The 27,995-nt window shown below is 39.6% G+C and overlaps 1 protein-coding gene across 4 annotated transcripts in view; it reads right to left on the bottom strand.

Moving 5' to 3' along the window:
- The window catches only part of LOC124135954, a 49,498-nt gene extending 23,011 nt beyond the window's left edge, over positions 1 to 26,487 (bottom strand). For all 4 annotated transcript variants that reach the window (XM_046501668.2, XM_046501669.2, XM_046501671.2 and 1 more), the window contains exons 1-31: positions 26,337 to 26,487; positions 20,813 to 20,893; positions 20,418 to 20,684; positions 20,018 to 20,100; positions 19,589 to 19,650; positions 18,678 to 18,841; positions 18,318 to 18,375; positions 18,082 to 18,086; positions 17,812 to 17,832; positions 17,154 to 17,281; positions 16,425 to 16,590; positions 16,077 to 16,219; positions 15,356 to 15,590; positions 14,814 to 15,070; positions 13,964 to 14,177; positions 13,006 to 13,266; positions 12,338 to 12,472; positions 11,358 to 11,555; positions 10,463 to 10,717; positions 9,353 to 9,554; positions 8,231 to 8,409; positions 7,892 to 8,068; positions 7,178 to 7,309; positions 6,746 to 6,871; positions 4,599 to 4,706; positions 4,198 to 4,314; positions 3,603 to 3,854; positions 2,221 to 2,349; positions 1,884 to 2,009; positions 789 to 923; positions 41 to 172 (exon numbers count right to left, since the gene is read on the bottom strand). In XM_046501668.2, coding sequence (XP_046357624.2) covers positions 41 to 172; positions 789 to 923; positions 1,884 to 2,009; positions 2,221 to 2,349; positions 3,603 to 3,854; positions 4,198 to 4,314; positions 4,599 to 4,706; positions 6,746 to 6,871; positions 7,178 to 7,309; positions 7,892 to 8,068; positions 8,231 to 8,409; positions 9,353 to 9,554; positions 10,463 to 10,717; positions 11,358 to 11,555; positions 12,338 to 12,472; positions 13,006 to 13,266; positions 13,964 to 14,177; positions 14,814 to 15,070; positions 15,356 to 15,590; positions 16,077 to 16,219; positions 16,425 to 16,590; positions 17,154 to 17,281; positions 17,812 to 17,832; positions 18,082 to 18,086; positions 18,318 to 18,375; positions 18,678 to 18,841; positions 19,589 to 19,650; positions 20,018 to 20,100; positions 20,418 to 20,684; positions 20,813 to 20,893; positions 26,337 to 26,346 — 4,558 coding nt within the window. In that variant the 5' untranslated portion in view covers positions 26,347 to 26,487. The remainder of the gene's footprint in view (positions 1 to 40; positions 173 to 788; positions 924 to 1,883; positions 2,010 to 2,220; positions 2,350 to 3,602; positions 3,855 to 4,197; positions 4,315 to 4,598; positions 4,707 to 6,745; positions 6,872 to 7,177; positions 7,310 to 7,891; positions 8,069 to 8,230; positions 8,410 to 9,352; positions 9,555 to 10,462; positions 10,718 to 11,357; positions 11,556 to 12,337; positions 12,473 to 13,005; positions 13,267 to 13,963; positions 14,178 to 14,813; positions 15,071 to 15,355; positions 15,591 to 16,076; positions 16,220 to 16,424; positions 16,591 to 17,153; positions 17,282 to 17,811; positions 17,833 to 18,081; positions 18,087 to 18,317; positions 18,376 to 18,677; positions 18,842 to 19,588; positions 19,651 to 20,017; positions 20,101 to 20,417; positions 20,685 to 20,812; positions 20,894 to 26,336) is intronic.
- Positions 26,488 to 27,995: the final 1,508 nt, after the last annotated feature.

The raw sequence follows: 27,995 nt of genomic DNA, 5'->3' as shown, positions 1-27,995 counted from the left end.
GACCACTGCCAATATTCGGAAGACTGACTAAGGAACCTACCAACACATGTCCGCTCATCATTGTCTAGATTTGTACCAGATGTACAGGTACATTTGTAAGAACCCGGAGTGTTTGTGCAGGTGCTCTTGTCGGTACACAGGTTTAATGTTGCATTGTCGCATTCGTTAAAGTCTGAAAGTTAAATAGTCCATCCATGTAAACTAAACAAAACATAAAATAAGCCTACGTGTATGAAAGCCTGTACATGATACCAGTTAGACATCACTTCTTTTGTTCGAATTCAAACTGACCCAAAGACCCAAATTGTTTCTCCTGTGACATCTATAAACTATTTGTTAAATTCATAATTAGAATAACCAGTTTCGATTATCCGATGAAACGGATGCCATTGAGCTTGAAAGGCAAAATAGCCGTAAATATTATTTGAATGGATCACCGAAAATCAGTGATGCCACAAGGTATTCGCGATTGAATATTCTGAACTACACTGGTCATTCGGCTGTATCAAGAGAATGACATAAGCTTCGGAATATAAACATTCTGGACGACAACAGTTTAAAACATGTCTAAACCGGGATTACACTTTTCCTCCCAAATCAATACATTCATGGAAAACGAGTAATTACACCAAATGTGGACTTCTAATAGATACAAATAGCAAATCATTCTCGATCATCAAACAAGAACAACTTTTTTGTCATGTATCCTCGCGATTTCGGTAAAGGACCATACATGTCTGTCCAGAATACATTACAAGAGAGAGTGTATATCAGCTCTAGCCTCTTACCAACACACGTCATTTGGTCAGCACCCAGTGAATAGCCTCGGTTACATTTACAGACAGCGCTGCCACTGACCACCTCACAGTAGTGGCTACAGTTCAGATTGGTCAGTCCCGCACAGGGGTCAGTCTGCTCAGGATCTGCAATGTTCATGAAGGCTCATCAATACAATATGTATACACTGTTCATAAATAGTCGTCTGTATAATATGTATACAATGTTCATGAAGACTCGCCTATAATATAAAGATGCAACATTCACGAAGACTCGTCTATATGAAAGTATACAATGTTCATGAAGACTCGTCTATATAAAAGTATACAATGTTCATGAAGACTCGTCTATATAAAAGTATACAATGTTCATGAAGACTCGTCTATATAAGTAATCATATACAATGTTCATGGAACCTCGTCCGTATGATAAGTATTCAATGTTCATTAAGATTCGTCTATGTCATAGGTATACAATGCTCATGAAGACTCGTCCATAAAAAAGTTTACAATGTTCATGACGACTCGTCTATATAAAAGTATACAATGTTCATGAAGCCTCGTCAATGTGATAAGTAATCATATACAATGTTCATGAAGATCATGACTAATATGTCGTGGCATATTTCAAACTGTTTGAAATCACTGATTGGTAAAGTTAATTGGTAAATGAATAATGATTTAAGTCCTGCTATCACCCATCAGCGCCAAATAACTGTTGGCTTCCCTTGTTTAGTTTCCACCTCTGTTATCTTATTATTTTTGTTGTTCGTACAGGTATATGTATATGTTCTATGCTTCATAGCTTTAATTCACTTCCTTTTGTGTATCACTTCTAAATGCCTTTCAAAGACTTGATACAACCATGTACCATAATGTGACTGAAATTGTCATCAGTTCTTTCATATAAAACTATAAGAAAAATTAGAGCATGTCACAAATATTTCATTGTCAGTATTTAGGGAATTCTTGCACTTAGACCTCTACACCCAAACCGTGACCCGCAGCCCTCATCCCTACCCTTCAACAACATCGGATACTTCAAGTATATGGTCTTTCGCCGATAAAAGACATACAGATGCATAATGTGTATCCAGAATCCTTTACCTTTAGTACACGTCTTCCTATCATCGTTGAGGGTGTAACCGCCGTTGCAGAAACAGTTGTAGCTGCCCACCACGTTCATACATGATTGTTCACAAATGTCCTGTCCGTTGCTGCATTCGTTGATGTCTGGTAAATCACAAGTATATATTGATAACTTATTTGATGAGATGTTCAAATGGTTATTCAAAAGAATTTTTGAACATTGATTTAAATGGCTACAACGAATACTGTGTTTTGCTTTATATTTATCTTACAAGGAAACACAGGCAACAAGATGGAGTCATTACATTATAAGCCTCATGTTTAATATATTCCCAGGTAGTCTACATTAACTCACCCGTGCAATTACTGCCCTCCTTCGTGTAGCCTGGGTTACAGTTACAAGCGAACGAGCCAACGACATTGACACATATGGAATTGGAAGGACAAACGTTGGCGTCGGTGGTAGATTTACACTCATCAATATCTAAAACAGAAGAGGTATTATGATAAGAGTTAATATTACCACTGACGAAAGACACAGAGCCTGAAAAGTGGCTCGTCTACTATGGCTTCTCAATTCGTCAGTTCGATTCCGATATCAAACTGACTAGATTATTTTTCTTTGTTTGTCAGGCCTATAACCCTGGTCGTGGCTTTTCTGGAAGTCTTTAACGTCTAGACCTGCATCACTTTGGGCCTTCATCCCATGTCAACGTTAACTGACACGCTGTGTAATAACTGAAATATTGTTCAAAGCTGAGTTAAACTGAACCCACTCACACTAATAACCTGTAATAGGCAGAGATCGTTGGACGAGGAGCTCATATTTCAAGAGGGGAGATAAGTTGTTGTTTTTTCAAGCGTCAATGTCCCTTACCCTTGATGATCTGAGGCTCTGAAATCACCCAACTAATGTTGGATGAGGAAGAGAATTTATGGATGTCAACTTCCTTATTATGAGGAACACAACGTTTCGGAGTATATGCTTACTTCTTCATCAGGTGAATTAAATGCCATGAGGCAGAGAGCATATATATGTACATGTAAGGACAATAAAGAATAAGATAACAAAGGCTGGAAATTAACAAAGGGTAGGACCTAACAAAGGAAGCCAACAGATGATTGGCGCTGATAGGTGATCAGCAAGAGACAATGGTAGCCAACACTTAAGTTAGCATAGCTAAGTAAGATAAGCGCCAATCATCTCTTGGCTTCCTTCGTTAGCTCCTACCCTATGTTAATTCCCAGCCTTTGTTATCTTATTATTTTATTGTCCTTACATGTACATATATATGCTCTCTGCCTCATGGCATTCATTCACCTAATGAAGGAGTAAGCATATACTCCGAAACGTTTTGATCCTCATAATAAAGAAGTTGGCATCCATATATTCTCTTCCTTTTGTGTATCACTACTAAATGCCTTTCAAAGACCCAATGTTGGATGGTTCAAGCGACTGCTGATTGGTTTAAAAAGGTAGAATTCGATCAAAAGCGTGTGCATGAGGACGTATTTCTTATTTTTCATAGCACATTTTCAGAATAGGAACGGTTCGAAGTCCTTGAAAGTCAGACTGGTCCACACTGGCCACCATCTAAATATATTACGTTGCTCAACAGCACTTAATTAAGAATACATGTATGTGCTCCGTGCACAAGGCCACATACAACAACCTTAATGTATTTTCAATGCCACTAGCATCCGCATGGTGCGTCACCAGCAAACTTTCTCCCTTACCTATGCAGTCGGTTCCGTTCTTGACATAACCTTCACTACACATGCATACATATGACCCGTTGGTGTTAGAACATGTTTGCGAGTTGCCGCAGATGGTAGGGTTCGCCTGACATTCGTTAACATCTTCGTTGCACCTTGGTCCTGTCCATCCCGCAGTACACACACATCCCCTAGCGGGGTCGCAGCTCGTGGCCCGACCTTGACATTCACATGTGGATTGACATTCTACCCCCCACTTCGGGAAGCCACATTCTGAAAGAAATGTCAGATAATTCAGATCGTTTCTACCCCACAACCTACACTTTCAAACATGAAGTCGTATCATCACTATTTGAAAGTGATTCATTAACACATACGTATGCCATAGTCGGAATCGTACAATCGACTCATGAATATGGAAAGAGTTTTGTCGCTTATATGTTATCTATAAATAGGCAACGAGCATCAAGTCATAAGTGTTCACACACTCATGATATAGTCGGAATCTTACAATCAACATTGCGTTCAACATGAATATGATGTGGAAAGGATGGTATCGCTTTAATTTACAAATGTGTATTATCTGCAAAAACTATAGATTTAGCTTGCTACTCACTGAGGCAGGTCTGTTTGTCTTGTGACAGTTTGAAGCCGGTGTAGCAGGAGCATACGTAGCTGCCGACGGTGTTGTTACAGATTTGACCGCACAGGTTCTGGTCACATTCGTTGACATCTAGGTAAAACCATTATTTTTGTTGTTCGTTAGGGACCGAGGATGTAATATTGATTGTTGTGGAAGGTGGGACATTGGTTTGTTGCAGAATATTAGTTTAGTCGGCGCTTCAAAACATACAAAACAAATCTGTAAAAGGACCAACATCGAATTATTTTCAATTATATATTTTTTGTGTGTTTAGGTTTGTTGCGTTTTGAACAAAATATTTGGGTGAGGTGACAAATTAATGGTTGCAGATCCTTCGGTACAGATGGTTTTAAGAAGAAATAAATGTTACCCACCTGTGCAGTTTTTTAGATTAGAATCAAGGGTGAAGCCTGGTCTGCATTTACAGGTGCCGTTGTCACACAATTGTTCACATTCAGTGGTTGCGCAGGCGCCAACAGGCGCTGAAACACAGAGCACGTTGTGAAAAGCCATGTCATTAACATCAAAACAAAAAAAACAAATGTCGGACACAGGAGGTGAATGTTAGTGGGTAGAATAATACTTCAAATATTTGTATATTATTTCACTGTTTTTTCGAACCTTCACGATATGGCTATGCAAGTTGGAAAATCGGGTTTCACACACATGGGCAGATAGTGATACAAATGGTACAAATTTCAGACTGGCCATTTTACACATGAATGGTATACAACTGGCGCATACAAGGTAGGCCATCCTACACATGTATGGTATACCACTGGCGCCATCTTAGACATGAATGGTATACAACTGGTTCATACAAGGTGGGCCATCTTTAACATGTATGGTATACAACTGGCGCATACAAGGTAGGCCATCCTACACATGTTTGGTATACAACTGGCGCATACAAGGTAGGCCATCATACACATGTATGGTATACAACTGGCGCCATCTTAAACATGAATGGTAAAGAACTGGCGCCATCTTAAAAATGAATGGTATACAACTGGCGCATACAAGGAAGGCCATCTTCCACATGTATGATATACAACTGGCGCATACAAGGTAGGCCATCCTACACATGTATGGTATACAACTGGCGCATACAAGGTAGGCCATCTTACACACTACTGGGCAGTGATACAACTGTTGCATAAAAGGTAGACCATCTTACACAAGACTCGACAGTGATACAACTGTTGCATACAAGGTAGACCATCTTACACACTACTGGGCAGTGATACAACTGTTGCATACAGGGTAGACCATCTTACACAAAACTGGACAGTGATGCAACTGTTGCATACAAGGTAGACCATCTTACACACTACTGGGCAGTGATACAACTGTTGCATACAGGGTAGACCATCTTACACAAGACTGGACAGTGATATAACTGTTGCATACAAGGTAGACCATCTTACACAAGACTGGACAGTGATACAACTGTTGCATACAAGGTAGACCATCTTACACAAGACTGGACAGTGATACAACTGTTGCATACACGGTAGACCATCTTACACAAGACTCGACAGTGATACAACTGTTGCATACAAGGTAGACCATCTTACACAAGACTCGACAGTGATACAACTGTTGCATACACGGTAGACCATCTTACACAAGACTGGACAGTGATACAACTGTTGCATACACGGTAGACCATCTTACACAAGCCTGGACAATGATGTCATCGGTACATACAAGGTAGACCATCTTACACACGACAGGACACTGATACAATTGTTACATACAAGTTAGACTATCTTACACACGACTAGACACTGATACAATTGGTACATACAAGGTAGACCATCTTACACACGACTGGACACTGATACAATTGGTACATACAAGGTAGACCATTCTACACACGACTGGACACTGATACAATTGGTATATACAAGGAAGACCATCTTACACACGACTAGACACTGATACAATTGGTACATACAAGGTACACTATCTAACACACGACTGGACACTGATACAATTGGTACATACAAGGTAGACCATCTTAAACACGGCTGGACACTGATACAATTGGTACATACAAGGTAGACCATCTAACACACGACTGGACACTGCTACAATTGGTACATACAAGTTAGACCATCTCACACACGACAAGACACTGATACAATTGGTACATACAAGGTAGACCATCTTACACACTATTGGGCAGTGATACAACTGTTGCATACAAGGTAGACCATCTTACACAAGACAGGGCAGTGATACAACTGTTGCATACAAGGTAGACCATCTTACACAAGACTGGACAGTGATACAACTGTTGCATACAAGGTAGACCATCTTACACACGACTGGACAGTGATATAACTCTTGCATACAAGGTAGACCATCTAACACAAGACTGGACAATGATGTCATCGGTACATACAAGGTAGGCCATCTTACACATTACGCGTTGCACGCGCTACAGTATATGTAAACTAACACAATAGTATGGACAACCTGCTACCCGGTATTTCCTGTAATAGGTTACACTTACCTCCGTCGCATGTTTTGTTATCAGCGTTGAGGGTGTATCCATCGTAACAGCCGCATTGCCAGCCGCCGTCGATGTTGTTGCATGTTTGTACACAGTCGCTGCTGCTCTCGTCACACTCATCAATATCTTCAAGAAAATATTGATCAGATCAATTAAAGGAGAAGTGAAAGGTTTGTGTCTGTTCAAGCAGGGGATAATATATAAAAACAACCACACATAATTTCAATATGAATGGACAATAACCTTTGTTGTCAAAATAATTACTGACTACTTGGGAACTAGTCTTATTTTGGCATTTAATCCATAATATATTGTACTGGTTCGTCGATCAGAAAGAGGTGTTTTGCGAATAAAAACAACTTTTTTGTGTCTTCGTGCCTGTTTTATACTTATGCAATTGTTCCAACATGCATGTTATAAACATTCACTGACCGACACATTTGCCGCTGCTATCTTTCCTGAATCCCTTCTCACACATGCACATGAAGGAACCAATCGTATCTTCACATTTTGAGTTGACCGGACAGTCTCCTCTCCCGTCGTTAGCCAGGCATTCATTAATATCTGTAAGCATAAATTTAAAATTATACCTTAATGTCATACAGTTTGGCATGAAATATCGTCATTATCGTCTATTATTATGATTATTATTATGATTATTATTATTATTATTATTATTATTATTATTATTATTACAACAACAATAAAATTGCACATATTTGATTTATTTAATGATTACGGTGCTACATAGTTCGGTAATGTTTGAAAGCAATGATGTGGTATAGTATCTCGACGTGTGCTCCAGTAGTTTCATTATATTATCACAACAGCATCATTGACCACACATTATTAAAGTGGATTATGCTTTAATTTACTATAGGATTATTCATTGTGACATTTTTAACCATTTAAAAATAACACCAGCTTTTTCAAATATGACTAATAAAATAAAGTTATTAAATGCAGTCATAATATTTAAAGTCCAATTTGCTGCAGCATATTCTCTTCTAAGAAGATTAATGGAGAATGAGATGATGATAATGTTAAGTACGAATCAATTTATTTAGATTTGGTGAGGTACATTTTCTTTTTGAAATCTAAAAAAAACGATTTTGCAAAGAACCACTGCAAGCATAGGATACATACTTTTACATTCTGCATTTGCGGCAGGGTTGTTTGAGTTGTACCCAGGGGGACAGGCAGAGCACGTGTATGCTTGACCAGTTCTCACTTCTTCAGTAGCATTGACATCAGTACATGTGCGTAACTGGCCACAAGGATTGGGGGTAATACAGCCGTTCTTGTCATTTTCACACGCTAAACCTGAAAAAGAATGAAACAATTTCTCAGTTCCATAAGAACGATGATAATTAATATCAGTGTAAGTATAGCTTATTTTTATATGAATGACCATAGTCAATGCCACTGTAGTTTTGCAGAATGTATATATTGGTGATTATGATAAACACAACAAAGAGGTCTTACCTGAGTAACCAGTGTTGCATTTACACGATGCCACTTGGAAAAGCGATGCATTCTGTGATGTTGGACGTGTCTCTGGGGTGTCAAAATTGCACTGACCATCATTACCACATCCTTTACACAACCGCACCTGAACATCAAGCACGGGAGACTGAGCGGCCTTCGTGTCCTTGGCAGCAACGCTGAAAATAGAAACAATTCGGATGCCCTTTGTGTTCCGAGGTTACGAAAGTTTTACCTATAGTGATTGATCATCTCAGTTGATTATTGACTAATCCACCGTGTTCACATTTATAGTCTTGTATGCATATATCGACCATTCACTGAATGTCATGACTGTTTAACTGTTACATGGGGATGACTAACAAATTCATCTAGTACTGGGGTATACGTTACAAAAATAACATGATAGTAGTTTTGCATGAATAAATTGATAAAGGAGTCTAAACAAAATTATAATGGAGATAATGAAGACAGTGATAATGAAGGCGTAAATTGATTTAATTAAGAAAAGTGTAAAGTGACACCCAGTATATCCAGACCCCACTCCTTCGAAGCAGTTTTTTTAAAGAACTTCAATATAAGTACAAAGGAAATCTTCCGCAAAAATGATTCGCTCATCTGGAAAATCGCATAATTTTGCTGCGTACGGTACCGTTAGGATACATGGAATCTTTTTTAAAGTTTTGAAAAGGACGTAAATTAAATGGGCTTGTTATAGTCGTTATTTCATTCTATCAGTCTCAATAAGATGTTAAAATTGGCATGTTCATAAGAAATATACATGGTACATGGTACAATGAAGGAATGTGTAATAGTCTTAATCCAACAGGAGACCCGTGAAGAGCCGGGATAGAATAGGTCTTCACCAACCTATGCTTGCCGTAAAAGGCGACTATGCTTGTCGTAAGAGGCGACTAATGGGATCGGGTGGTCAGGCTCGCTGACTTGGTTGATGCATGTCATCGATCCTAATTGCGTGGATCGATGCTCATGATGTCAATCACTGGATTGTCTGGTCCAGACTCGATTATTTATTGACCGCCGTCATATAGCTGGAATATTGCTGAGTGCGGCGTTCAACAACAAACCAACCAACGAACTAATCCAATAGGAAACTGTTACCTTATAGAAACAGGATCATTTCCGGACGGGGTCCACGTTGCCAAACCAGTGGCTGCGTCCAAGGTGAAACCAGTGGGTTTTTTCACGGCAATGTAGGTAATGGTGTCACTGTCCTCGTCGGAGGCGTTGAATTTAAAGGTGATGGCTTTGCCTAATTCGGCATCGATCTGCCTTGTTCCAGTTATCGTAGGATTTCGGTTTGCTACAAAATAAAAACTATAAAAAATAATGGAGAGTATATTTGATATAATGTGAAATACGAAAATGATTTGTTAAGGTGCCATGCTATAACCAGATATGTAATCAAATCTATCTTGTCGTGAGGATATGTATTCCAGAAAAAAAAGTGTATGTATTTTCAGAATATAAATAAGATGGTTTCGTTAAAAACGCTACTTCAACCGTTTTCATTGACTTTTTAACTAACGCCAGCTTGTTTATACTCAGGGTAAGGTATTTATGTTTAATATTTCTTATTTCTTTTGAAGATCAGTACCTCAAGTCGATATGACAGTCTCAAGATACCTGCGTATCGTTTAAGGTTATATGTCGATTTCGACTCCGTTGTAAACAATCGATTTTACAGTTATCCTGAAGATTTACGAAGACTTTTTTAAAACGGAGAGTTCGGATAAGTCATTACAAAAGGAATAATAGAACTATAACGAAACCGACAGTAGAATAGTGGTTATCACGACGCTGATATAGCACAACATTGGTTATAAGGAAACTGATATAGTAGAAATTGGTTATATCGAACCTCATACAGCAGAACATTATTAACAACGAACCTGATATAGTAGAACATTGGTTACAACGAACCTGGTATAGTGGAACGTTAGTTATAACGAACCTGATATGGGAGAACATTGGTTATAACGAACCTTAGACAGCAGAACATTATCAACAACGAACCTGATATAGTAGAACATTGGTTATAACGAACCTGGTATAGTAGAACGTTAGTTATGACGAACCTGATATGGGAGAACACTGGTTATAACGAACCTTACACAGCAGAACATTGCTTTAATGAACCTGATATAGTAGAACATTGGTTATAAAGAAATCATTTTTAATCTATCAAGTTAATGGTGTTCTTTGCATTACCTAGATTTTCAGTAGCGGCCTTAGCTTCCTCGAGTTGACTTGTGGCAGCATTTGCGAGAGCTTCGTTTTTGGTGACTGCGTAGTCAAAGATACACTGTTTTTTATCCGCGCCGCCACACTTAGCAATACCAGCTTCGCGATCGACATCTGATATGTCCTTGTCAAACAATGGGGTATATGTGTCATCTGTGAAGGTCGATATTGTCTGGCCAGGATTGTAATGAAGAACAGAGTCTTCTTGAACAGTTATGGCCCCTGAAACACAAAATGATCGACAAGGTGAACACATAGCCTCATGAAGATCGGGGTTAAAAGAGTCTTCAGAAACCCACGCTTGTGGGGCTCGCTGACGCTGGCATCAACCGATGCATGTCATGGTATCAAACCCATTTGCGTAGATCGATGTTCATGATGTCAATCAGTGGATTGTGTGATCCCGACTCGATTTTTTACAGACCGTCGTCATATCGCTGGGATATTGTTTTTTGCGGCATTAAACAAAAAACAACAAACGATAATATTAATAACAACAAAAGAGAATCACATTTTCAAACAAAACAATACAACACATATATCCTTCACATGTGTGTACATGGAGCATCATATCAGGTGTGTATTCAGACATTTGTTTCATTTCACTCAGGCATTTCTGTCTACTTCTAAGAAATAACGTTTTCTGTTTACTTTTAAAGAATAATGTTCTAACGTGGTTTATTTTATAATGATTTTCCCTCTTTAAAATGCTCTTCAAAAACATAAACTGCAAGGCAAAAGAAAGAATGCATTCATGTTTAATGGGGGCAAAGAATAAAACAAACAAGAAATGATTATTCGATGGTGATGTACGAATACGGGTGTTGTGTTTGGACCTTGTACGAAAGTATTCGGTACGTACATGACTGGCCGAAAGGGTAGAGTACGTCATCTGTGGCCGTGTCCGGATAGGTTTCGGCTCCATCAGGGGATTTGAAGTCATCCGTATTATCACCATTGTAATTCCCAAGAAGACCTTTTGGTAGACCCCTGTATCTCTCCTGAAGAACTGTCGCCTGTGACAGTGTCCCCGAGATGATGGTCATTGTCACAACGACCCCTGGAAAGTACGCGCCAGATCATCAAACACGTGGAAACACAACGTTAAATAACTTCATGACCATTTACATCATCACTCATCATCAACATAACTTCATCTTCAGTTACACAAATTCATCAACATTTGCATAACTTTATCAACATTTACTTCATCATAACTAATCATGCTCATCATTAACATAACTTCATTATCACTTACACAACTTCATCATCATTTACATCATTATAAAACTCACCATCATAACTCATCATCAAAATAACTTCATCTTCACTTACACAACTTCATCATCATTTACATCATTATAACTCATCATCACACAGCAGCATCAACATAAATTTATCATTATTTACGCAATTTCCTCATCATTTACATTGCCTCATTAACAAATGTTGATGAGGTATCAAAAAACAATTTGAAGATGAATATATTTTGCTTTGACTGTCTCCGTTATGAACTTACCAGAAAAGGTTACATACCTGCAATGTCATACATATCCACAAGGGATAAATTCCTATCATCACTACACTTATAATGAAAAAGCATCGAATTGTACCTGTAACGATGTTTCCCTTTTTATCGCTATATGTTCCATATACTTAAGTATTAAGTTTTGTGACCGGGTAATACAAAATATCTACACAATGTTCTATTGGCAAAAACTGTGTCTGCCTCAAAGGTTGTTTACCCTTTAAACGCTTTGTTGTGAAGTATGTGCTCAGTTAGACCAACACATTGTCTTTGGGGTTGTCGAATGCAACAAACCAGAGAGCAAACATCCTTACCTATTCCAGGGAAAGAAAATTCAGCCTTCGTGTCGTTTAATTTAGAGGCGATAAGATGGTCCGATGTTCTCTTGAAGTTGGCTTCGTCATAAAATTGAGTAGTCACATCCACTTCGTCGATATAGATCACCATTCCTGAAACATGATCATCAGATCGTGTTGTCTCTGTTCCTATATTAGGATGTATAGAAATGAGCCCCCCCCCCCCCCCCCCCCCCCTCCCACAACAACAACAACAACAACAACAACATAATAATAATAATAATAATAATAATAATAATAATAATAATAATTCTTTGAGAGGCATTCAGAAGTTGGAGTACTATGGATATATGGACGAACACCTTCCTTTTTACAATTAGGATCGACGGTTCGGTGTAGGTTCTAACAAAGGGGGAATGGTATGCCTTTCAAATGTTACTGCATAGGAAATAGGAGAAATATCTCTCAGATCTCAGTGCTTTGGGTGGGACGAAGGTCAGAAGCATTTTGCACAGATATCGTGATGCCGTACTTGAGAAGCAATTAATAGTGACTTTCATTAATCAGTTTCATTTAAAGAAACTCCAATGTTCAGATAACACTTACTGAATATTGATGCTTCGTGTAATCATATCAATAACTAGCCAACGATTTCCCCTTCACTTTGAGATAGCACAAAGACCTACTTGTCTTGTCCTTGTTGAGACCAACGTGAATCTTCCCTGTTCCTAGAGTGTCACTTTTCTGTTCCACCGCGAAGGCAGAGAACAATGTGGCCTTGACCTTCTCTCCTGTGCTCGAACGTGCCTGGGCAGTTCTGCACTGTAGCTTGAAAGTGAAGCTCTTGTCTGTTGGTTCCAGTTCAATCAGCCTGTACTCCCCCAATCCGTTGAAGGTAAACACCTTGCCGTCCAGTGTCATAAAGTGAGGGTCGCCGAAAATAAAGACTGTATAAAGGAGAAAATATTGTACAAAACCCCATAAGGAATTTCTTAATATACATTAGGAGGAGAAAAACATTATGTGTTTTCAGATTTGTGAGTTCTAGTGTGTAGTCGATGGTGTTAGATGGAGTTGTTACATTATAAAATGGCCAGAGATTGAATACTCAGTTACAAGATATATGAAACACATTTTTATCAGCGTTGGACATATAGTTATTAGTAATTGTCCACAGCAGCAACTTTGAACGTGTATTCAAACAACCGCGAGATAGATATGACACTGTGAAACGAGGTAATAAAAATGCGGATTACGTCATGCATTCATGACAACCCAACCTCCTTGTTAGCAGACTGCAATGAATATTAATGCGATATCCATGTCGCCATGATGAATTCAATTCGAATTTTAGGTTAGACAAAATACATTTATCAAAACTTCAACGTCCTGAATATTTTCGCTTTTGTTATCAGCGTTCAAACAATACGATTGCGGTACACACTCCGGTCGTTTAACAGTTTATGATTATCAGGACCGAAAGGCTTGTATTAATCAATAGGCAATGAGCATCAAGTCATAATAGAGAACATATTCATGTATAAACATTGTCCAAGTGCTACAAGAGAAATTGGAGAACAGTTTCAAGTTAAAGAAATTCCTACAAACAAATGTCATTACTCGGATGTATCTAATTGTTCTCACATAGGATAGCTCGCCAAACGTTGAAGAAACATCTGGACTTAGGCCTGACTCTCTCGTAGAGATGACACAAATTGGACTGTCTACAGCACCAGTCCTTAGGGTCACTGTCTTGGAGCTGATGGCGGAAGGGGTCTTTGAGCTTGCTGTAGCGGTTGTAGGTTCCTGCATCAGGGAGGCTGTCGATGAAGCTACCGGTCCTGTCGTAACAGCATTCCTATTGAAGGTGTGAAACAATGAGGTCTGCTATTGAATATGTTAAAACATATTTTACAGCGCTCTCTCAGGCGATACCAGAATTCATGCACGAAACGAAATAAGTCCAATTTATGTATTCACTGTAAAATTATTAACATGCACATCATTTACTAGTTAATTACTAAGATAATGAGTCACTTGAAAATGCATACACCCAAAAATATAATGGTCTATCGTTTCAAGGTTAGAATGAATCGGATGGGCCATTATCTAGAGCACTTCAATTATTCACTGTGCAGATTTGCAGTTCACCGAATGCCTGAATCGTCCCCCTTTTTTCATTTGTCAGCACCCTATCGATGCCGGTGGTAAAGGTCTACGATCTGTGTACATTTTGGCTTCCTCGGACTTATGACTGTGATATAAGAGAAATACTTGTCAAAGTGGGGTTGAACGCACTCACTCATTCTGTCTTAATGGTTTAACGCCGCAATAGCCCAGCCATATAACGGCATGGGGACATCGGACGTGTGCATTACACATTGAAACCCATGTTGGGATGTGGAACCTTAGTGTCCGACATAACGAGGCGAAGCATTCACCAAGAGCTACCCAACCGCACCTTGTCATACATATAGACTTAAGATGAACTTACAAAGGTATCCAGACTAGTTGTCGCCTGCATTTCCACACAGTACACGTCCTCGCCGAAGTACGGTGGAGCTGGAAGGAATCTAGCCGACCATTGTACAAGTTCACGTCGACAGGGGCAACGTCTGTTACCAAGGAAAAAAGCCCGTGATGAGAAGAATGATCTGGACGGGAGGTTTTCACGGTACCACTGAGTACACTGGCGAGCGGGACTCACGTTGACTATTTCCCCGACTTGAAACAGCCAAACCCCTACTTCTCCTGCAGAATCAAATACAGCACACGAGTGTACAGGGCATGAGACAAAAGGGAAGTGCAATGCCCAAAATATATGTATGTGCTAAAGGATTGACACAGTACACAATTCATCGTGGTGTATGATAGGGGCAATCGTTTATTTGAAAAGGTTTTCGGGCAGCCTTGTTCGTTGGGTTTTTAACCAAGAAGCCTGAAGAATGAACTCAGCATCATAATAGTTATCGAGGTATCGTATTTGGGTACTTTCCTTTGGTTTTATCTGTCAGTTTACAATACATGTTTACATACCTTGGGAGTTGCCCAGAACGTCGCTCATGATTGGTTTATCAAATAGCGCGAATCCCTCGGCACCAGCGATTTCAGTTTCTCGCCTGGAGTATTCCAGCTCGGTGAATTGGCTGGCCCCTTTATAACCATGGACGGCCTGCTCACGGAAGGACGTGGAAGCTTGAATGTCACTATAGAAATACATTATGAATGACACCTCGCCGTCTGTGACCATCACCATCTGGAAGGTGTTGCGCTGAAATAGACAATAATTAGATGAATAGTGTGGTTTTTTTGGCATCAAGGAGAGGTGAAGTGAAATGTGGTTTAATTTAGGGTTCAAGATTATTTCACTTATATAGCATTGTGCTCGTGTGTCTGTGGCTGCATGTATTAGTCAGGGAAACAGGACGGACGTTTTAACGTCTTTTGGTATGACGCGGCCAGGGATCGAACCTTCGACCTGCAACTAGGAACCTCATGTATCGTAGACAAGTGATAGACTGTTAAGGCAAACATGGCTACAGTGAGTAAATATGTTTTTACGCCGTTTGTATCCATATTGTCATATTGGACATACATCAACATTCATTATCAAGCGAAATATAATATTCTTTTGACAATGCATAGTGTTACAGTTGCAAGCGTGTGTGAACCTTATAAAAAACAAATGTCATATCAATCAGTTCAATCTCTGGATTTGAAACAAAATAAATGATGTAAGAAATTTGTGAATATTTACGATCGCAATCGACGCTGTGGCACTATAAGTTGTGAATTCGGGAACATTGTACCACGTGATCACACACGCCCATGATGCCCTGAAACCACCACGTGATGTTCTGGCGCTTATTTCCGCTGTGGCTCTGTCCAACACTGCATCGGCTGATAAAAAAACCAGAACGACTTTAATCGACTTCATTAATCACAAACGACTCTAGCAGTCTTGTCACACTATAACGATTTGTTGTTAGATCATTATCTGTGGATTCTACTAAATAAAATCACCATGCACTCGAAAGTGAAATTTGCTTGAAGATACTAAAGCGGCGCAAACGATAAGAATAAGGATCTGAGCGTTATCACTCACCATCGTCCTCCCCAGCAACATAGATGTGGTAGAAGACATCTCCGCCGAATCTAATGTCAAAGTCGTCGCAGTATATACACGCATACTTGACCTCTGCGCTACCCATACTTGCGAGGAAGTACGGGTTGTATTCCTGCCCAAAGCTCACGCCACCATTGTCTCCAATCTAACAAGACAAAAACACGCTCTTATCATTGATTAAGTACAGAAGACGTCCGAGAATTTAACACTTTAGTAAAACCCATGGTTCTGAAAAAACAAAATTAAGAATCTAACCCATGATCATCGGTTTCTGCAACGCCTTAGGATCGCAACTCTGCTCGCAATTGTTACTTCGAGTCGGGTAAGTTATTTGCCACTTCGATAGCAGGGGTAATTAAACTGGCTAGCATATTCCTTGATAGTTCAATTAACTTTTCTACTACAGTGTCTGATAGCCTAAAGCTTGATCAAGAACTTCACCGAGTCATAAAGAAGGGTTCGGACTTCCTGTCATTTTATTCAGTGAGTGAGCGAGTATGGTTTTACGCCGCACTAGGAATATTCCTGCCATATCAAGATGAGGGACACCCTAATGTGTTTTACATATTGTACCCATGTTAAAACCAAACCCGGGCCAAAGGCATGACGGGCGAACGCTTTAACCACTAGGCTACCCTATCGCCAACTGTATTTAATACGACTGATGATAAATCAATAGAAAGCCAATAGTTGTATGGTACCACTCACATAAAACTTCTCTTCAACAGTACTGTAGAAGGGGAAGCCATCTTCAATTGACAATTCCTCACTTGATACATCCCATCTTGTGTGCCTCAGTCTGCTATCAACCATCCAGTACCCATATGGGAAAAGACCTACAATTATAGGAAAAACTGCTTCAAGCAACATATACACACTTTTTGCTTTACTTGTAAAAAAATGATTATTTTAGAGTGAGTGAGTGAGTTTGATTTTACGCCGCTGTTAGTAATATTCCAGCAATATCACGGCGGGGGACACCAGAAATGGGCTTCACACATTGTACCCATGTCGGGAATCGAACCCGGGTCTTCGGAGTGACGAACGAACGCTTTAACCACGTGCACTAGGCTACCCGACCGCTCTGAATGTTTTAGAACAGTTGTTTATATATGTAATACTTAATACTATGTCAAACACAGAATTTAACAGAAAATGTCGAAGACCAGATACCAAAGGTTAATAGAGTTCAGCTTTTTCGTTTCACATAATCTTGATAGGGAACTGCCTCAGAGAGGTAGTACTGTATCTGAATACGGACATTAGTGACTTTAAAAATATGTACAAATAAAATATATACAATTGACATAATGGCGACGAGCCAGTGAAATACGAACTACGGCCTATGTATAAAAGATATCCTCACCACTTCCAGAGGCTGTAGACGCTGAAACAGGAGAATAATTGTTTATTAATGTGATATCAATTATCTTATAATGGAATAATTTAACAAAAACAGATGATACGAAAATTACATTGGGATTTTGATGTAGACCATCGGTACCGACAAATGCATCTGATTTATATTCACCTACAGAACCTTACTTAATTTAAATACTAGAAATATGATAATTTTTCAGGTTATAAGCTGATATCATTTTTCATAATATTAGAAGAATAAAGTGAGTATACTTACGAACTCTGCATCATGAAAAAGAAAGGTACAATACGGGTTATTTCACGTGTGTAAATATCATATGTACAATGGTAATTTAAACATTGCAAAATGAAATATTTGCTATGGCCATTTCCCCAATGGGTGTGTTTTAGATTTTCACGCTTTATCGTCACGAAACATAATGACTGCTTTCAGAACTAAATCACATAAGTGTTTACATTTTACAGTTTGAATTTATTCAAGGTTTGACATACCCGCATTCTCCATCGATACAAGGTTTATCAGCGGGGCACAGTAGACATATAGCATTTGCTGAAAAAAACATATTAATCCATTTCTGTAAAGCGTCTTAGTCATGTCCAATATAAACTAATTCATTTGAAAACATAAACTTGTATAAGCTGCATTACATTTGGACAATCATAAATCCATTTATTATACGTTCAACGATAATAAAAGCGACAACACCATTTCGATAATCATAAGACTGAGATATCTGCTAAAAGCAGAGCCCATTGTAGGATTCAGACTACATCATAAGCATCTGTCTATGAATCATTAGGAAATGCTGACAACAGGTCAGGGGTACAGTTGCTCACTACGGTGTCACTCACTTTCAACGCTGGCCGCGTTCTGTACCGTTGGGTTCACAACGATATTGAAGCCGCTGAACCGCCCACGACGTCGCAGCAGCATCAGGACGTAGGCCAGTCCGGCCCTGTCTGTCGCCGCAGAGAATGTGACAGAGAGGCGATACATGGTCTGACCATCAACATCTCTGCAACGTGAGAAGCAAATCTTTGCCAAACCTACTTTACCATTTTTCGCATATTCCTACCAGAACACTACTGACATTACACTAATTTCGTTTATTTTCAGCGCTTAAGAAAAACTTAATATGGAAAGTTTTGCTTCCTTTTCTGCAAAGACTTTGTAAACATGCAAGATACTGTTGTATCAGAGTTGTCACATGTAGCTATGTTAATCGTATGGTAAAATTTGATATAAATACTGCAAAAAATGTGAAGGTTTGATGTTATATGCCGCAGTGAAGAATATTTCACCTGTGGTCTGTAAGTAATTCAGTCTGCAATGCGTAAACTGATGTTAAATCCGTAAAACATATGTACCAAAAATATAATAATTTTATTACAAAGTTTCCAAAATGATATTAATATATATTTTATTGGTCAAATTTGCACACCAATATAAGACCATATACCTTAAATATATATACTTCAAGTTCGCATACAGTACGTGCAGTGTCCGTAGGCGACGACGTTCAAGCTCTCGGGAAAGCATCGACATGCATTTCCTTCACATCGGCCGAGTGCTTTGTTGTATTATTTTCCGAGAAAGCACCATACCCGCGCTCAGGGGTTCCACTATAGTGATAAATGCCTTAGACCTTATGTCATTTCGGGCATTCCTCGAACATTAAGCTGACACAGTGATATTACTGAAATACTGTTGAACTCGGCGTCAAACCCAACACACTCTCTCACGGTATGGTTTTGTTACTTACGATATAGAAGTGGCTGATGTCGAATCCACGCTGATGTCATTGTTGGTTAGCTCGCTCTGAAGCTACAATCGACGTTCTGTTGTTACATTTGGGTCCGATTGTATACACATATTATATATATATAATAAATCACAAATATTTTCCGTTTTCCGCATATCTAACAGTCCATCCAGCTATTATATTTTAATCTTGTATTTGAATAACTAAAATAAAAGCGACGAAATCCTTTCCATATTCTTAAGAAATCTGTCAGGATCACGGTCTACTTTGTTTTCTATTAAATGTTTGATAATGATATCAAAAGCTACAAAAATATCCCTTACGGGATAATTATACTCCTCCACCAAGGAACAAGATTTCAATAATTTTCTCAATTTTGACCAAAACATCCGACAAACAAATTCGGCTGAAAGACAATGGGATGTTTACCTGGCTCTCTACCGCCGCTGTTCGACTGGCTTCGTTGGCACTAGCAGCGGTAAATTCTTCGTCGAGAGTAATGGTAGCCTCAACTGTGAAAGTAGATATAAATGACTTTGTAAAAATATTAAGCAATTGTGATCAACAAGGTTCGTCTTCAAAAGTGTGTGAATCAAGTAAAATATGTCTGAATGAGGAATAAAGAATCTAAATACTTCTAGTCCCGATTATAAGTGTTGCTTCGAAGACGTTGCTCATGCTATCAGCCACTCGGATATTAACAGGCTGCGGTGATGCAGCTGGAATGTAGCTGGCTGTGACGTAAATGCTAACTCAATGACTCGTTCTTTGTATTCAATCTGGGTACAATCTACATTTCCCCTCGACCAACCATATCTACAACTCTTACCTGCATCCGAATCGCCGGATCCTGTCTGCCGCTTGTCGCGAGATAGAGCCTCGTCTTCAGATTCGAGTAGGAATTCGTTAATTTCTACCAGCGCCGGTCTGTCATGGATTGAGTGAGTGGTTAGCGACGGGGGAGGAGCCCTTGTCACACCCAACCACATGGCGGAGTTCAACTGTCTTTGACGGGCTTCCCTGGACATATTTTTCCTTACCGGGAAGAGGTAGTCGTCTTCCAGGAGATTTTCAAGGTCATTTGCATTCTTTTGTTCTGAAGAAAATTGAAATAAATACCTGATATTTTCTTCTCATCATATAATGTATTGCGAAAAGGGATATCTTTTTTGGCGTCGTTATGGTCGCTTAGTGAGAGGAAGTAAATATAGTTGCGCCGCTTACCCATTTTGACCACTGGGTACGTCGCGGTGACCAGCACCATGAAAGCATTGACGACCACAGCGATGAAGAAGAAGGCTGTTCCTGAAACATACAATTCAGTCATCACTGTATGTCCCTCAGTGTTGACCATTCGCGCCGAACATCGATTCTGCACACGATGATTATATCCCCCGCCCATGATATTCCTGTAATATTGCTAAAAGAATAGCAAAACCTTCTCACTCGTTAACGCTTATGGGCAAGAGAAATGTAGTCTACATTGCACCCCCTTGAACAATTAAGCTATATTTCTCATATATCTCTATATGATGCATAGGGTATGTTTGCGTATGGTGTCATATGTAACGAGGCATGTATATGGTGTATATTGTCATGAGATAGGGTTTCATAGTGTATGCTGCCACGGTATATGGTATCGGAGTGCATGCTGTCATGGTATAGGCTTCCATACTGTATTGTGTCATGGTATAGGGTTTCATACTGTATGCTGTCATGGTGTAGGGTTTCATACTGTATGTGGTCATGGTATAGGGTTTCATACTGTATGCTGTCATGGTGTAGGGTTTCATGCTGTCATGGTGTAGGGTTTCATACTGTATGCTGTCATGGTGTAGGGTTTCATACTGTATGTGGTCACGGTGTAGGGTTTCATAATGTATGCTGTCATGGTGAAGGGTTTCATACTGTATGCTGTCCTGGTGTAGGGTTTCATACTGTATGCTGTCACGTTGTAGGGTTTTATACTGTATGTGGTCACGGTGTAGGGTTTCATAATGTATGCTGTCACGGTGTAGGGTGTCATACTGTATATTGTCACGGTGTAGGGTTTCATACTGTATATTGTCACGGTGTAGGGTTTCATACTGTATGTGGTCACGATGTAGGGTTTCATACTGTATGTTGTCATGGTGTAGGGTTTCATACTGTATGTGGTCATGGTGTAGGGTTTTATACTGTATGCTGTCATGGTGTAGGGTTTCATACTGTATGCTGTCATGGTGTAGGGTTTCATAATGTATGCTGTCCTGGTGTAGGGTTTCATACTGTATATTGTCACGGTGTAGGGTTTCATACTGTATATTGTCACGGTGTAGGGTTTCATACTGTATGTGGTCACGGTGTAGGGTTTCATACTGTATGCTGTCCTGGTGTAGGGTTTCATACTGTATGCTGTCACGGTGTAGGGTTTCATACTGTATATTGTCACGGTGTAGGGTTTCATACTGTATATTGTCACGGTGTAGGGTTTCATACTGTATATTGTCACGGTGTAGGGTTTCATACTGTATGTGGTCACGGTGTAGGGTTTCATACTGTATGCTGACATGGCATAGGTTTCATGCTGTATGCTGTCCTGGTGTAGGGTTTTATACTTTATGCTGTATTGGTGTAGGGTTTCATACTGTATGCTGACATGGAATAGGTTTCATGCTGTATGCTGTCCTGGTGTAGGATTTTATACTGTATGCTGTCTTGGTGTAGGGTTTCATAATGTATGCTGACATGGTATAGGTTTCATGCTGTATGCTGTCCTGGTGTAGGGTTTTATACTGTATGCTGTCTTGGTGTAGCGTTTCATACTGTATGCTGACATGGTATAGTTTTTTTATGTTGTATGCTGTCCTGGTGTAGCCCCGTATTTCTATGGAATTCTCTGAGAGTGAGCCTGTCATAATAGGCTTTGCACCTGTAACCTCAACTCTAACAGCGCATGTCGATGATGCAGGTTTGCATTCATCCACTTACGTTACTAGTCAACCGTTCTGTGTTGAGCAATGTAGTGATAGATGTCATTTTGAAATGAAATATCTAATAATATGCATCTCACTTGCAGTGGAATGTTTTTATGGAGTGACCGGCTCATCCTTATTATACTGGAGAAGAATAACAAGCCCTTCAAAAAGCGCGTATTCGAAAAGACTGCTTATGTTGAATGTTCTTAGCGTTTTTCTAAAGAGCGATGGTAAGAGTATAATGCAATTTCGACTTTGACAGACATTAAGAGATGACATTTGGACATAGAAGATGATAATGAGCTGACGGTTGCTTTTCGTTCCAAAAAAGAATTTTAAGTATGGTATTTATCTTCAGGAATGTCTCCAAACGGCAGAGCGATTAATGTGAACCTATATCAACATGAAACGATGACCAGATTGTTAATCACCTCAACTGTGCATTGTTTTGATAGATAACATCTACGATAACAGTCCCCGCCACTTGAAATAGAATCACGAAATATCGCGATCGATCATTAATTAACGAAGCTGCATGTGTGCGAAAACTTATAAAGTGAAAACAAGCCATTTCGCTGATGAGGAATGTTCCTTATTACTTAGGTTTATGTTGTGTGCAAGGGACGCAACTCTGCACAGTGAATTGGAGCGCCTCACTGGGCCATCCGCGTCCGCCATGCCATAAGAGGTCATAGTGAAGTGCCCAGGGTCACTTTTACAGTGATGACTCTGACATGAGATGTGAATATAAATAGCTAGATAGCTAGATGCGAGAGATTATATGCCGCGCATCACCAGTCAGTGGTTAATGGTAAGGTGGTATTGATATTGATACTCAGTAAAGCTTCTAATACTAATTGTACCTCATGTACCTCTCCTTTCTGTAATGCCGGGGTGAGATTCACTTTTAACAATCGCAGTTCCAGGTCACCTCATCCAAGGTATTTCTGTACTCACTCAGCCATAAGTCAATAGTCATACCGTAGTAGGATAGAGTAGGCGTATTGAAGAAGAAGACGACGAAGAAGAATCAGACAAAAAGGAAAAAGCAAAAGATAAAGGAATGGGAGGAGGGGAGGACGAAGGGGAAGAAGAAGAGGAGGAGGAGGAGGAGTAAAAAGTAAAAGATGCAGAAAGTAGAAGAGTGAGTTTGATTTTACGCCGCGATATTCCAACAATATCATTACCTTGGACACCAGAAATGGGCTTCACACATTGTACTCATGTCGGGTTTCGAACCCGGGTCTTCGGTTTGATGAGCGAACGCTTAAACCACTGGACTACCCGACCGCCCAGAAGTAGAAGCAGAAGGGGGTAAGAAAAATAGAAAACGTAGAAGAGAAGAAGGGGGCGATGAAGAAATGGATAAGGTAGAGGAAGAAAGGATGGAGAAGTAGCTTTATTGTATCTAATGCCTCCGGAGGGACCCGGTCGTCTAAGGCTGTGCAGAGTTGCGTACCTTGGGCACGCCAGAAACCTATGATTGTGGGTTCGAATCCCGGTTCGCCCCGATCATGTTTCTAGGTTTGTCAGCACCATATCCGAGCTCGTGGGTTTCACCGAAGTGGTAAACGTCTAAGACCTGCAACACTTCAGGCTTTCCTCCCACATTAAGCTGACACGCCGCGATATAACTGGAATATTGTTAGAATCGGCGTTAAACCCAACTCACTCACACACTCACTCACTAATGCCTCCGATTATTGGACAAATAGCTACAGACTATATATCATATATTCGTACAGACATACAATGACTTGGAATTCCTCAAAAATACAGAGAAACTGGCTGGGCACAATATATTAATATCGACTGTCTATATAGGACTATAACACCAAGGACATTTCTGACGGGTGAATAAACCTACATCGTCTTAAACAATATATCGAGATAACAAGTTCGAATTAACGAGGGAAAGCGATACTCGTGTCAAACCACGGAGCCCATCGAAGGAAAAATGAAACATCCACACGCTAGTTTTATGTATATTATGTAAAGTATATTATAGTTGAACTGAGCTGCTGCTGGCTGGACTTTCACGCCAGGGCAATTTGCAGTCGGCGTCACCACGCGATGAGAACAGATATTGTTCTCCGAGCGTAACGTGAGTGATAGCTGTGCCTCCCCGGACTTGTCATAGACCTGGTTCGGTTGAGTAGTCCCGAGCCGAGACCCTGCCACCATGAGCGCTGTTCTGTGTGCGGGGTACTGATAGGTAATAATCCCCATTCGGAGAGTTCAATCTTCTTGGTTACGGATAACTACAGAGGTCACAGTTAAATAAACGAGGGTAGGTGTTGTGCTCCTTGGTGTACTCCTCTACAAGAATTGCGCTTGGTTTAAGGGTATCGACACACCATAACCGTATTTGCAATACATATTGATGCGCTGAACCTGCATTACGTTTGTTGTTGTAGCCTGGTTCAAAGAAAAATCGCAAGGTCTCTTTTTTTTAAATTGGACGCTCTTTAACATGCATAAAGTGAAAACTCGTTGACGCGAACTCCGTTAACTTGACATTTCGTTGAAGACAATGTAATTTTATGTTCATGATAAGTATATTATCGTTACTCCGCTTGTCTCGACACGATATTTATGGTCCCGACGACTCAAATATGCGTTTAATCAACAGTCACATAACATTCTGTGCAACGTGTCAACATAAACTTGTGCAGATAGTCCAGTTTCTGTTTAAAACAACGAGTCCATCAATTGAATTATAAATATTAGTCCCAAGTGGTCTTTACACATGTTAAGGTATATTTTAGACAAATATGACTGAGTGACAGTGATAGTTCATGACATGAAAGATATACATTAATATCTCGATAAAAACAGTAACATTACCACCCACTGAAATTGTTCGTATTATGACATTTCCGGATTAACGGATCATGCTTTTGAGAAGTGTCTCTTAATTAATTAGATATTGCATTCCCATTAAGATCGAACATAAAGAGTGACATCCGGATTAACGAGGTCCGGTTTCACTATACAAGCCAATTCAGTAAATCTGGACACTGCATATTCCGGTGAAATAACCCGAATTAACAAAATTCAGCCATAGCTTTAACGATGGTTTCACTGTATGTCCGACAGCGGGCTTTAGTATAAAGTGTGATATTTCTATATATTAACCATCTATAACTACTACCATGACTACAGTTGAATACACGCCTTATTGATATATGGTCTAACTCATGTAGTTATAACCAATGTGGCGTGACAAAAGCACGGTGTAGGGAAACTGTACTTCAACGTGTACCTTTCAACGTCATATGCTTCATATCTGACACTGACAGCTGCCAAATACATACCCCTCACGCACTAATGAAACACGTCAATCCTTTGCCTGAGTTAATAATAGTTATTTCAAATATTCCGTGCCCAAAGTTTCAAAGTGAACCTTATACTAAACATGTGTCTGTTGTGTTCTAATATGTCTCGAAGGACACAGTATACTTTACGTATATCCACATGCATTCGCAGCTGACCAGCATAATCTATGTAGTTTCATACGTAGGATTTGTCATTTTTAGTAAATGGGATAAAGATGTTTTATCAGCGTTAAAAAGTAAAAGGATTTGGAAAAATCGCTCTTAATATATGTACTGGTAGTATGTGTTGGCGTTCTAAATTGTTACTTGTACCTCATAGTCTTCACTTTATGGTAATATAATGTTTAAATGAAAATCGGAATATCGAATGTGGAAATGATTGATCACGCGACATGTGGATCTAAAGTATAAAATGTACATCAAGAATACGAAAAGTAATAAAAAAATATTTACCTCCCATCATCTATGGAAAGTATTTCCGTGAACGAAATATCAGTGCTTCGTGAAAAGTAATCCTTTCTACTTTTGTAAGTATCTGGTTGCCTTGCGGAGGGTGTTGAGACCAGCTCACCTCCAAGAAAGTTTGGGTATGAAACCAACCCCCCAAATCTAGAAGTAAAATACCCCAAAAGTGTAATTATCGATAGGCGGGTCTTCGATGACAAAACAGGTTCTCGCAAAATATAATCGCTATATCCTATTGGTTGGGTTCGTTCTGCTAGTAAAAAGCGTCACGTATTGAATTGTATTCGGTGGGCGTGACGTCTCTCACGCCCTCGTTGTATAAATCAAAGATGTTATGTTCGTTTGGATTGGCCCTTGTATGCAGGACCCAAGCAGTAATTATTCCTATAGAAAGGTATTCGTAAGTTTGAAGTGGCAATTCTGCTGAGCAATAGCTGAGTTTGAAAGTTTCATTTTCTGTGAAACATTCATAGAAGAGAGTAGCTTACCCAATTCATTTTTGTATTGCAATAGTGTTGATAGGTATGAATTTTCCCTGAAGTAAATCTCAGGTAAAGTAAGTTACATCAATGTTGTCTTAAATGTGAAGTTTGCGTGTCATATGTTATCTTTTTAAATTATATTATCAGCGTTGACTTATAAATGTAATCATATAACGTGCTTGCACATGTGTAAGACTATTAGCTTTTGACAGGTATTACAACCTGGGATACTCGTATACGTTTGGAGTTAATGTTAACTCAAGATGCTCTGAAAACGCTTTTGAAATTACTTTGGATATGTAATAATTATGACAAGAATGAAAGGTGTTCAGTGGTGGTTACACAATATACAAATGTGCCAATGTCAGTTTGCTTTTTTTAATCCTGAAGGGGTTTTGTACAATCAGAAACCATCACCATAGATGTGTTTGTGAGCTTGTATCTTGAAATAACGATTGGTAGGATAAATTTGGATGCAGGCATGACGGATGAAGGAAATGAGGGGGTTTGGACGGGCGGGGGTTGAGAGTGAGGTAGAGAGAAAGAGAGGGCTGTTGATGTATACTTGTATGTGCGACTCCACTTCACCTTTTTCCTCATTTGTTGATAACACCATACATTCGCCTTTTTGCGAACACCCGTCAGTTTCAGTGCGTCGGACTTGTACATTCGACTGTGCTATCAGCTGAGATTTCTTATGATTATGGAAGGGGGGCACGGGTGGCCCAGTCGTCTAAGGCGCCACGATTAGCTGTGCAGAGTTGCTTCCCTTGGGCACGCCAGAAACCTATGATTGTGGGTTCGAATCCCGGTTCGCCCCGATTTTGTTTCTAGGTTTGTCAGCACCATGCCCGTGCTCGTGGGTTTCACCGAAGTGGTTAACGTCTGAGACCTGAGACCTGCATCTTGTATTTTCGTAATCATATTTATAAGTCAGCTAACGCCTTGCCTCGGGAAGATGGTTAAGCCACTGATAAGAACATGCCTGAGATTTCGAAGCTTCCTTTCAGCACTGCATGATTGTTACTGGTAATTAGTTACGCTAGACGGGTACATGTTTGTTATGCTCGGTTAATTTACACAGTGAAGCATATTTACAGCGAGTATACAAAAGAAAACATATCTCTAAGTTTGTTGCTGAGCTACTGTTGATGACATGTTCACC

This window comes from Haliotis rufescens, unplaced genomic scaffold, assembly GCF_023055435.1.
Source record: "Haliotis rufescens isolate VD_foot unplaced genomic scaffold, xgHalRufe1.0.p SCAF_4, whole genome shotgun sequence".
NCBI lineage: Eukaryota > Metazoa > Mollusca > Gastropoda > Lepetellida > Haliotidae > Haliotis > Haliotis rufescens.
This window is presented reverse-complemented; position numbering and strand designations above follow the sequence as displayed.